The sequence below is a fragment of the Eufriesea mexicana genome, unplaced genomic scaffold (genome assembly GCF_001483705.2).
Source record: "Eufriesea mexicana isolate 0111107269 unplaced genomic scaffold, ASM148370v2 scaffold1523, whole genome shotgun sequence".
NCBI classification, from domain to species: Eukaryota; Metazoa; Arthropoda; class Insecta; order Hymenoptera; family Apidae; genus Eufriesea; species Eufriesea mexicana.
This window is the reverse complement of record NW_016909723.1, coordinates 4,080-16,247: the sequence shown is the minus strand read 5'-3', so window position 1 is coordinate 16,247 and position 12,168 is coordinate 4,080. Positions and strand designations below refer to the sequence as shown.

At 27.6% G+C, this 12,168-nt stretch overlaps 4 protein-coding genes across 6 annotated transcripts; 1 reads left to right on the top strand and 3 right to left on the bottom strand.

Moving 5' to 3' along the window:
• Positions 1-4,204, bottom strand: LOC108548397 (lysosomal alpha-glucosidase). The gene is made up of 16 exons (XM_017901314.1): positions 3,899-4,204; positions 3,325-3,803; positions 3,047-3,221; positions 2,859-2,949; positions 2,609-2,777; positions 2,471-2,540; positions 2,254-2,358; positions 1,925-2,182; positions 1,639-1,841; positions 1,455-1,562; positions 1,196-1,373; positions 945-1,093; positions 797-881; positions 426-696; positions 157-356; positions 1-78 (listed from the first exon to the last, which is right to left on the bottom strand). The coding sequence occupies exons 1-16, from the start codon at positions 4,202-4,204 to the stop codon at positions 1-3; spliced, it is 2,925 nt and encodes a 974-aa protein (XP_017756803.1).
• A 958-nt stretch (positions 4,205-5,162) lies between these two features.
• Positions 5,163-7,529, bottom strand: Nubp1 (NUBP iron-sulfur cluster assembly factor 1). Its single transcript, XM_017901357.1, has 7 exons — positions 7,467-7,529; positions 6,880-7,121; positions 6,090-6,191; positions 5,925-6,015; positions 5,576-5,841; positions 5,288-5,474; positions 5,163-5,228 (listed from the first exon to the last, which is right to left on the bottom strand). The coding sequence occupies exons 1-7, from the start codon at positions 7,495-7,497 to the stop codon at positions 5,173-5,175; spliced, it is 975 nt and encodes a 324-aa protein (XP_017756846.1). The 5' UTR covers positions 7,498-7,529; the 3' UTR covers positions 5,163-5,172.
• Positions 7,530-7,850: 321 nt separating this feature from the next.
• LOC108548438 (tektin-3) lies at positions 7,851-9,940 on the top strand. Its single transcript, XM_017901356.1, has 9 exons — positions 7,851-7,950; positions 8,041-8,277; positions 8,364-8,404; positions 8,522-8,596; positions 8,703-8,812; positions 8,871-9,019; positions 9,111-9,333; positions 9,389-9,543; positions 9,681-9,940. The coding sequence occupies exons 1-9, from the start codon at positions 7,919-7,921 to the stop codon at positions 9,889-9,891; spliced, it is 1,233 nt and encodes a 410-aa protein (XP_017756845.1). The 5' UTR covers positions 7,851-7,918; the 3' UTR covers positions 9,892-9,940.
• Positions 9,879-11,472, bottom strand: Cox11 (Cytochrome c oxidase copper chaperone COX11). 3 transcript variants are annotated; one of them, XM_017901359.1, is made up of 5 exons: positions 11,450-11,472; positions 10,705-10,940; positions 10,293-10,616; positions 10,031-10,199; positions 9,879-9,946 (listed from the first exon to the last, which is right to left on the bottom strand). In XM_017901359.1, exons 2-4 carry the CDS (start codon positions 10,912-10,914, stop codon positions 10,053-10,055), a joined length of 681 nt encoding a protein of 226 aa, XP_017756848.1. In that variant the 5' UTR covers positions 10,915-10,940; positions 11,450-11,472; the 3' UTR covers positions 9,879-9,946; positions 10,031-10,052. The 3 variants fall into 3 exon arrangements, with proteins under 3 accessions (XP_017756848.1, XP_017756849.1, XP_017756847.1); XM_017901360.1 differs by having other exon boundaries at positions 9,911-9,946; positions 10,035-10,199; XM_017901358.1 differs by lacking the exon at positions 9,879-9,946 and having other exon boundaries at positions 9,988-10,199.
• Between the last annotated feature and the right edge of the window lie 696 nt (positions 11,473-12,168).

Genomic DNA, 12,168 nt, shown 5'->3' with positions numbered 1-12,168 from the left:
TTATTCGAAATCAGCATATTTCCAAAAAAGTGAAAAGTTCTCCCTCAAATCCACTTGTAAATTGTTCACATATAAACACTAAAAAGATGTTCAGAATAATTAATACTTTACACGTCGATGCGAAAAATTATTATTTTATCTTTAACACAAACTCACACTTTTTTTATTGTCATAATCAAATCGTATTTCTCGATCGTCTAGGAAAACTCGTGAAATATTAAATGTTATACCCCATATCTGTATTTTATCTAAAATAATCTTTTCATCAAAGAAACTATCCATTACTTTAGAAGAGGTCAAAATATTATTTTCAATATTGAAAAATATCCACGCAAACTGTCTCTTCTCCAATGAATCTATAAATATTATTTATACATTGAAAGAAAATTATACAAAATTAATTATTAGACAGTTGCAATATATACCCAAACTGTCACCATCATCCCAATATAACTCTCCTTTCGACTTTGCTACATGATCTAATGTAATCAATAAGTGAAAATGATTTTTTCTACTGGTTGTTGTAGTGTTAGCTGGTTTTTGTGCTGGCAAAATGGATCCTCCACGAATCATTAATGGTATAGTATCAAGTGGTGCATTCAATGTATAATATTTACCCAGTGCAAAGATAGGCTCTTTTGTATAAAAATTATACCATAATCCACGTGGTAAATAAGCTGTTACTTCTGTTTTGTTCTATCAATTAACAATGAAACAACAATGAGATCATTTAAATGTATGAAATGTTAGTCATTTATTAATACGTTATTGTCGTTATAATAAAACTCCAACTTACTTCTTCTAATACTGGTATTATCATGAGAGAACTTCCCCATAGATATTGAGTGTCGATATCATATGTGGCTGAATCATTAAAGAATCTGAAAAACCACTTACACTTACAAACATTTTTTTATGATGAATCATATGTGATTAATGCTTACTCGAAGAATAATGGTCGCGCTACAGTTTCTCCAAATTTATGTGCCCGAAAAAATAATGTATATAAATAAGGTAACAACCAGTAACGTATCGTAAGGGCACGCTTAGAAGACTTTATTACTAAATCACCCATAGCAACTGGATCTTGTTCCTGCAAATATACGGACAATATTTATTATCAGAAATATATGAAATTGAAGAAAAAATTGCATTCTTCCCAAGTAACATCGATGAAAATTAGAAAAATACGAACGATCGCATCGTCGGTATTATGGTTACGAGAGAAAGGATAAAATGCACCAAGTTGCATCCAGCGATTGCATAATGTCACTGTTGTATTTCCATTGAATCCGCATATGTCAGCACCAACCATTGGTATTTGATAAAAATTCATCGACAATATTGTCGGAATGCTCATTTTTAAATCATACCTAATGATAAATGTGCAATACGAAATGTGAATGTTTAACAAATGTTTATAAATTAAATATTGTTATTAATACTATTACTACCATGAGGAATAAACATCTCCTGTCCAATGACCAGCATAGTGTCCATGTCCTACCCAGGTCGAACGCGATATTATAAATGGTCTCTTCCGTCGAATATTAATTAGTGCACTACGTACATATCTTGCGCAATTATACATATTCCTCTTTAACTTATACTTTCGTTTATATTTATTAGTATACTTACTGATTTGTTGCTATCGCTTGACCTATACCGCAAGTATTATGCAAGTCATAATGAGTGCCCAAGTAATGTTTTGCATTCATACACAATGTTTTTGTTGCAAGTGTATTACCAGCGATGTTAGGAACATATTTAGGATAATCCAGCTTATTCTGTGAACATCCATTTTTATGTCCATCATAAAAATTAGATGGCTCGTTCATATCCTAATTGTGATAGAAAAACAAAACAAACATTAAATATTTTAAATTGTCGAATAAATCTCGACTAATAAAAATTAAGTACACACAATCCAAGCACCATCGTATGCAAAACTATCATGCATGTTATTCATCATTCGGAGATAATAGTGCTCCACTTTAGGATGTGTAAAATCAGGCCAGACAGTAGAAATTAAATTCCAAACTTTGCCAACAAATGGCTGACTGCTTAAATCATCTTTTATAAATATATCTTCTTTCACACCTTCATCATATGGCAAGTAACTACCATTCTTTTCAAAACCAGATACACCTGCATCGATTAAGGGAATATAATGCATTCCTCTCTACAATGTGCAAAACATTATGCATCGTATATTTTTTTAACAATTGCATATAAGTGAACATCACTTCTTACTTTGTGTAATTCTTTCACAAAAAATGGTAAATCTTTAAATTTTTCTAAATTATATGTGAAATCGTTATTTTTATCCATGTAATCTAAATCATTCCATTGAGTATCCTGAAAGTAATGCAAACCAATTAAATCTATTAAAATGGATCTATTTGCCTTACATGAATCATATATACATCATATATACATCTAACAAATCTAACTCTATAAAATACATTACAAATGGAATTTCAGCTATTATGGTTCTATTCCATACTTCTTTTGTTTTCTCCAAACTTCCATATCCATATCTGTACAATTTTTGAAAGTACAATAAATATATAAATTCATACTTTCTGCTGTAATGTAAAATTCCTACCTGCATAAATGAAATCCGAGAGACCAATATGGAGGAAGAAATGGTTTACCTATTATCTCGGAATATTGCTTTATGACATCTGCCGGGGTTGGACCCAAAAAAAAATATATATCGAAAATACCACCAATTGTTCGAAAAGTAATAGCGGGTGATGGTTGTAATATCACATCTAAAAATAGAGAATATTTAAATATATACTTTCAGTACACATTCAGTACACATTGAAAAAGATTACTTTCATTATCATTACCCATAGCATTACTATTAAGAAATAAAACCCCATGAGACTTTCCAGAATTTTCAATTATAAAATAAAAGGGATGAGATCCATATAAATTTGCCTAAATTTAAAAAATCCATTTTTACTAAACAGAGTTCAGGTACAATTTACCAAACAAAGTATAACTTGAAACAATATTTTGAAATAAATTCATATACATTTTCTATTGGTGGCTGGTCTCTGTTAAATAACGTAAAAGTTTGCCAATTAGTATTTAATTTTAACTTTGTTTGATGTTCACCAATACCATAAATGTTATCAGTTGGTAAAAGAGCACTTATTTGCAAAAATTGATCAGCAAATATGAAACCTCCAGTCTTAATAGAATTAAATCTGAAAAATGGAAAAAAAAAGCAATAATATATATTGTATGAAAGATATAATTATGTTAGTTTGAAATTTGTAAATGATCCAATATCTCACAAATATTACTTACATCACCGTATTATCTGAGCTTCTATGTATTTTAAAACCAGGTTTAATATTGTCAACATCTAATCTATACTTTGCATTAATATTTTGCTTTAAAAATGGTTTAGAATCTGTTCTGACAGGCCATGGTGGTTCATATCGGATCTTAAGGGGATCATATATTTTTATACGTAGAACAGAATCATCTACGACACTAGTTTCAACCTTAACAAGTTTTAGGTCATCTTCATAAAATGAGCTTTTCATTTGTTGGAGAAATCCAGAAAAATTGTTTCTATCTTTAGTAAAATTTTTATACTTGTAAATACTCCAATCTTTTGGGTAATAACAATATGGAATATTCAAAGAAACATTTTTTATAAATGAAATTGGTTTCTTATGAGAATCCCAGCAACAACCTCTATTTTTGCAGGATAATTCAGATGCTTTATCTTCAGGATGACAATCAAAGCGTAATACTGTAGGAATATTATTGCACTGTTCATGATAAATGAAAGTTATTAGACATAATAAGTAAAGAGTGTATGGTAATATTACTTATATATTATAAATTTCTAAATATAGTGTTTAAAACTCACTTGTAAGATTTCAGGAACTTGAGATGTTATATTATACTCGAATTTTTCTTTTTTAGATAATATTGTAGAAATATTGATCAATTTATAATTTATATCCTGCAGAGTTCCATTAATTTTCCCAGAAAATATATTTATTTCATATTCTTTAATAGTAATGCATTTGCCCCGTTTTATAAATACTACTATGATGCCGAACAGAATAATAAACATTGTTAATTTCAACAAATGATGCGATAATATATATCTAAAATGTCTGTTTAAAGTCATATTTCTTTCTACAAATTGTTGTGTATGTTTTACAACCATTTCCACTATTTTAATTTGATAATTCTGTCAAACATTCAACTGTTACACAGCTTGACTGTCTTGTAATCTTTTTAATCGAATAAATTACCTACTTTAAGAAGTTTATCTTCTTACTATGAATAAATGCTTTTTGTTAATATATATAAAATATATATAAAATATTCGTGTATTCTATAAAATAATATAACGTATATTTGTATTTAACATTAAAAGTTTATTTTCCGTTTATATATATTTATGCGTATAACTTTAATATATTACAAAGAATATTTATTTTTAAAAATAAAGCCTCTAATTACGTTTATTGTTATATTATTCGTATCGAATCAGTTTCTTAAACAATATCATAATTTTACTTGACAACAAGTTTTATGTTTAACATCATTGGTCCATTTCCAATCTGGAGAACCAGTGGCCTACAAGTTACACTATACTGTGTGTACTCTATACTGTCGGGGATTAATATTAGCAAGAAGAGTAAGGTAAGCGACAGTGGAATAGCATTAGGAGTGGGGAGATTGAGGGATTCTTCCCAGTAGCCCTGTTATCGAGCAGAAGAAACGACAGGGTAGATGTTTACTACTTTCGGTTTGCTTTATATTAAAGAAATTTTTAGCAACTTACTTACTTATTTTACGTAATTTTCTTGTATATAGGTATTTAAAAATTAAATATACGTAAAAATTTAAATAAATCTATTACCATATATGCTTAAATATTTTTTACTTTACACTCTACACAAATGTATTGATGTAAAATTTGTAATGTATTATGTCGCACAATATTACCATAACTATGTAAATTGTATAATAGGAAGATAAAAGAAATAGAAGGGTTTATTAAATTTATAAAATACTAATAATATTTATATTCTTGGACAGAAAAGAAGAATCATATTTTATACATTTTATATAACTTTAAAACTCATATATTTTGTCTAATATGTATAAATGCTAAACCTTCCCTTTTCAAGTTATATCAATTTCACTGCCGTTTTTTGCTTTCTCACATTGTTCGATGATTTCTGAAATAACAAATTAATTTAAAAGATCTAAAAGTAACATGGGAATATGTGAAACTTACTTTGAACAATAGTTTTTAATATGAAAATAGTTGGTGATTCTGGGAGCTCCGTCAGAAAGTTTTTACCCTCATCACAACATCTAGCTAAAAATGGATCTAAAGGTAGAGAACCTAAAAATTCTATGCTCAATTCCTTAGCCATTGCATAACCACCACCTGTTAGTGCTGGAAATATTTCCGTACAATTCTATATTTAAAAAAAAGATAGAGAAAAAGAAGAAGTGTTCATATAAATGATAATTTGCAATAATATTGCCCAATTAACTTTACACTAGTATTTGTACATACCTTACATTTAGGGCACATAAAGATATTCATATTTTCAATAATCCCTAGAATTGGTATATTTACTTTTCTGCAAAAATTAATTTCTTTCCTTACATCTAATAAAGCAACCTGCTGTGGAGTTGTTACTATTATCGCTCCTGTGATACCGGTATCTTTAAGATATGAGGTTGCTGATAAATGTTCATCTGATGTACCAGGGGGTGTATCCAAAATAAGATAATCCAATGTTCCCCAATCTACTTCTGATAAAAATTGTCTAATCATTCCTGAAAAGAATAATAAGATATATTAGTGATACACATGTAAGAAATATGCAAGGAAAAAAAGAAGATTGTCTTAACTAAAATACCATTTTTCTTAGGCCCCCTCCATATAACAGCATCGCTTGGATTATCAAGTAAAAATCCAATGGACATTAGTGATAAATTGTCTTCTACATACTAACAATAAAAATAAAATTTATATTAGATATAGTAGTGAATGTATAAATTAGTTTATATTTATAAAAACTTACTACTGGGGACCATCCTGATCCACTTTGATGTACTTGTTCTCCTGTTACACCTAATACTCTTGGTTGAGATGGTCCACAAATATCAATATCCAATACTGCAACCTATGAAATTTATTTCTTCAAGTTATCATTTATTTTAATTATTCCTTAGAATACCAAGAAATATCTTTTATCTTACCAAAGAGAGAAAAATAACTATTAAAAAACTAAATTGATAAATAAACATTTAGTTATAACTAAGATTTTAGTGGCATGTGTGATATAATCAATAGAATTAATGCTAAAATAAAGGAACAATAGAAATAATTTTAGTAAAGATGAAAAAGCAATAGAGTCTTTTAGAACTTCCTTGGTAAAAAACATCAATGAGCATAACTCTTTGGTATGCTAAGGGTTAATAAGTTATAAATTCTAGTTTTATATATTCTTGTTTGCATTGAAGATTACAAGAATATAATATCAAAGGTTTAAAATAATCAATAAGAAACTAGTAGTACAGAGTAATATGAACAAGTACATAAAATTATAAGTGTATAAGGGTGTATTTTTCAGAATAAACTGTAGTGTATAAACAATAATTGATTGATAGAAATCACTATGTTGATATGTATATAGAAAACAACATGGATGTCCTTACTATGAAAAGAAGGGTAAATATTCTCAATATAATGCTAATCATGATAACATTTGATTTATACTGTGCAACATATTTCAAATATAACAGTCATCCATAAAAATGATTATTTAAACTGATTATTTCTCATAATTTCTATACTTTATAAATACATACGTTTATATCAGGATTACTTGCTGCCAAGGATCTGGATAACAATGATGTTATAGTACTTTTACCAACACCTCCTTTACCAGATAATACTAATAGTTTGTTTTTAACTGTTGAAAGTCTTTTTTTAATGAGTCCTATATTTGGATCTGGTTGTCTACTAATACCAGATGCGCATATCATTTGATTTGGACAACCAGTACATATAGATGTCTTTCCTGCTTCTTTACTTGTAGTACCAGGACACTCTACAAAAGTGTTATTGTTATTTTTAAATAATTACTTAATGATTTTACAATATACTATGTTCATGTTAAAAAAACTGAACGGTAATTAATTCATTAAGTAGTTATACGGGGAAATGTTTTTTAAATTTATAATTAAAAATATTTTGAACATTAAATAAGCATTGAAATGCAAGGCAACATAATATAACCTCATATATAAATAACCGAAGTTAAACATATTGAAAAATTAAAAGTGATTCGATATACATTTTAACTGATCATTATATGTAATAATTATGGTATCAAATTATATGTAACATATTTCATATTTTATAAAACGATATTTTATATTATATATCTACTTACGTTGCGGTACATCACTAGGTACATCTGCCATATTGAACAATGACTAATTTGATTGATAATTATTTGAATAACCGATAAAAAGATAGTCCTTAAAAAACAAACGCCTTTTATCGATATATCCGTAACAGAGATAATTACCTCAATATTATTTCATTTTATATCATGCAAAAATTTAATATGAATTTCAAATCCAATCACCCCATTAGAGAATTTAAATATTATAAGATTTAAAATTTTCTTTTTTATCTTAACATTATTAGCTTTTAAAATAACCAATATGTCCTTGGTTAAGATAAATGATCTTTCTCCTTTAATGTTTTCCATTTACTTAAAATTTCTAGCAATTACATTCATGGAGTACAATTAATGTTCCAACTTCATACATTGAATCACCAACATTGTGTTATACAACTAACTTTAACAATAGGCTTAATTTTCCTTGGCGCTCCAGTATGGAATATAAAAATATTGAAAGTATACCCTTGTAAGTTTTTAATAATTAAGCATTATTTATTTATATTTCCGATTTTACAAAAAATCTTTTCTGAATAATTAATAATCAATAATTTTTTAGAATCTCAAAGTCAATACCCAATTACACATTAAATGTTCCAAATACAATTAATACATTGAAGTTTCCCAACCTAGTAACAGGATATAAATACAATGCATTAGATACTTCAAAAACTGCTCACCATACCCAATATACACCAGATGATTGGTTTCAAAAACAACTGAAATATTATAATGAAGCAGATTCATGTAGACATTCCTCAGAAAGACTTAGAAATGAAGCTTTACGAATTATCAGGTAAACATTATAAATTGAATTGCATTTATATATTATTATGCATTATATGTAATTTATATAGTAATGATAAATAACTATTGTAATAGAGATGCTGAAGAAAAAGTGCAATCTGGACAAGATGATACTGGTAAAAGACTTAGTGAAAGGATAAATGATATCAATTTTTGGAAAACTGAAATAGTATCAGAATTAGAAAGATTATTTCAAGAAATTGAAAGCCTAAAAGATTGTTGTTCTATTCTAGATAAGACTATTAAAAACATTGAAGGTCCATTGCATATTGCAGAGGAGTGCCTTCATCATAGAGAAGCTAGGAAAGGTAAGACAACAGAATTTAATAATTAATAAATATTATTATTAATGATGATAATGACATGAATTATGATCATTGCTGTTCTTATATTTCATTTCATTTTATTTCATAGATACAGAACTTGTGCATGATGATTCAGAAAAATGTTTGCTTAGAGAGATAGAAATCATAATTCGAAATAGAAAACAATTGAATGCCTTCTTAGACAAATGCAAGAATCAGGTGATATCAAATTAAATAATTAAATTTTAAAATAATTAAAACTTGACTTTATTTATAGGTACGAGATTGCAGGATCTCTCAATGTCAATTAGAATTAGACTTGAAAGGTAAAGAAAATGCATTAGGTATAGATACAATGTGTCACCAATTGAATAATTATAGCCGTGGATTACGATATTATACAATAATTGAGAAAAATAATGCATGGTATATACAACTTTCAAAAAATATTCATTTTATATCAATAGGTGATTTTATGGCAAATTTATGTAAAAATCAAATTTACCTACCTTATTAGCTTTGCTGAACAAGATACATGGATGCATGCTACTAATCAAATAGTTGAAAAATCACAGACAGAGAGGAGTAAGTCCTGTCAATTAAGGTTAAATGCAGAAGCTCTTATGATTAAAATTATGCAAGAAATGTGGAATGCATGGAATGATACAAACAATGCTTTAGCACATAGATCTTCTGAATTACTCGGAGCTAAAAATAAACTTGAACAACATTTACAAATGGTAGCAATAATTGTATATATCATATTGGTACAAAAATGTAATATATTAGTTTTAGGTGCAGCAAGAAATCTTTGATGTTGAAAAAAACTTGCAGTTGATACGGAAAGCTATTGCAGATAAGAATCATGTACTGAAGGTAGCATATACTAGATTGGAAGCTAGAATGCATCGACTAAATATTGAGCTTTGCCGTGACTATGCACACATAAGGTTCATTTTAATGCTTTTATTTTTATGATTAAAAAAGAAAAAAATAACAATAACAACAACAATAATTACAATAATAATAATAATAATAATAGATGTAGACATTTCTAATATTCCTTTGACGGATTTTTCTTTGACAGCCTTGAAAAAGAAATTATCGAGATAAATCACCAAATCTTAAGAATGTACAAAACATTGAAGGAATTAGAGAATCAACATCAGAAATTATTAAAAACACGAGCGATATTGGAGCATGATTTTGCGCTGAAGATCGACGCGATACATATTGACCGAGAAAAAGTCTCTGGTATTAGACGTGCTTATCCAATTAATGTTCTTCTTAAGTTTTAACGAGACTCTATTTATAAATATTTATTGCTATACATCAACATATTGTTGCTTTTTTCTAGAAAGTTTAAGGAAAATGATAATTCATCTTATGCAGGAATAAGATATTAAGTATTGAATATATATTTGTTGCAATACTAACATACTTTTTATTACAATGTCTACTATTCTTTCATGAAATTTGGAATAGGAAGTTTCATTCCCTCCTTGGCTTCAAAAAATGTGTAGGATAATACAATTTCATTGACATTTTCCATTTTAGGGTCATCAGCAAATAGTGGATCAATGTAAAAAAACACTGGCATGTCAACCTTTAACAATGCATATTACAAACAATATAGTTAAACCATATTATCTCTATTTATATAGTGTACCAACATTTAAATAAATTTTATTAAACCTACTTCTTCATGTGGATTAAGTTGTTGTTCTTCAAAACAAAAGCATTGGATTTTATTAAAATACTGTGCTGCCTCATATGGCACCACATTATAGGTAGATATACCTGTCACTGGTACATCTAAAGGATTTTTTGCTGTATAAAATGCTAACGCAGTTTCTCCGGGCATAACCCTCACATAATTTTGTTGTGGTTTAAAATTCCATTGCATCGTAGCTGCTGTATCAGCATTAAATTTTACTTTTAACACTCTGTCCTTAACAGGTTTCATTGAACTTACTTTTGTATTATCATGATTAACTGATATTGTTCCACCATAATTATATGACTGTTGAATGAATAATTCATTCATATATATTATAATAAACATATAGTACATATTACAATGTGAGTAACATTAAAAACATTAATATTACCTGACAAAATACTCTGTACAAAGGTACTGATGCATAAGTAAAGCCAAGTATTAAAATACCAAAACTACTCCAATATAAACGTGAAGAACGTATCCTTCTTTGATGAGCTGCATTGTGGTATTGATTAGATAGAATTCGAGATACATTTGTGTGTATTTGTTTTCTATAGTAATTAAATACTTTTTGATACCGACAAATTTTCAGATACATTTTAACTTTTCTCTCATTAATATAACCTAAATGTGTCAATAAAGTATGAAGTCTACTATAAGTTTATTGCAAAATAGATTTAACAAATACAATATAAATTAATAATGAAAAGGAAAAAATATAAAGAATAACTCAATAACATATTTTGTCAATTCCTCTACAAAAACAGTTTAGTAATCAATTTTAAATTTAATCACACATAAGATATATAACAGACCACAGACAAAATATAAGATAGATCAATTATTCAATGTAATTTTTGACGATTATCATTACTGACTAACACTACTAACATGAATAATGATTGGAATAAAATTACATTCGAAAATGAAATTATAAACCGAGTAAAAAATTGAATAACCTATAATAGTAAATGAAATATTGTAACATAAGTCGATATTTCAAAGAATAATTTACATATGTACAATTATTTTTTAAGCCATTTACTTTCTCGTAACAATAGTTTTTAACATACAAGTTTTTAGAACAAATTTTTAAAGTTAAAAAGCGAATAGTGGCTAAAATTGATATTAACCAAAGGGACCTCCTATACTCCATACTCATCACACATCCTAAAATAAGGTAAAATTCGCGTTTATAACAAATTCTATAAATTCATGCTTCACTAAGTTTATAATTGTGCATTTATAAAAATTTTTAAAAGAATATATAGTAAAATTTTGTACCCAAATGTATACATATATACAATATCCATATAATTATGTATACATTATACATATCCATATAAGTACCATCTTTATACTTTCATATATATGTATATTTATATAAGAAAGTCTCTTAGTGTATTTTAAATTGTATTTCGAAGTATAGGAAATATAATGGAAAGATAAAAATTTAATTATAAGGAAAATAAATGAAGCATGAAGAAGAAATAAATTCTATTTTCTTCAGCGTGCTTAGATCAAATATATTTTTTATCATTTTAGACATAACGATATATATATATAAAAGAGGACGAGAGATAGATAAGATAGATGAGGAAGCTGAAGAAAGTAACAGGAACACGGAATAGGCGAGAAGGTCGTCGAAGAGCTGATAATTCTGCAGTGAAGAATCACAAATTTTCAAGTTTCTGTGCTTAATTCATGAACTTAAGTAGTTGCATCGGAAAGCTGAAACTTTGAGCAACATTCTCATGAAATTTTCGTACATAATTTAATACGAATTAATTAGTTATTAACAATTATTTGAAGGCGTGCGTGATTTGATAACGACAGACGGCATGATATGAGA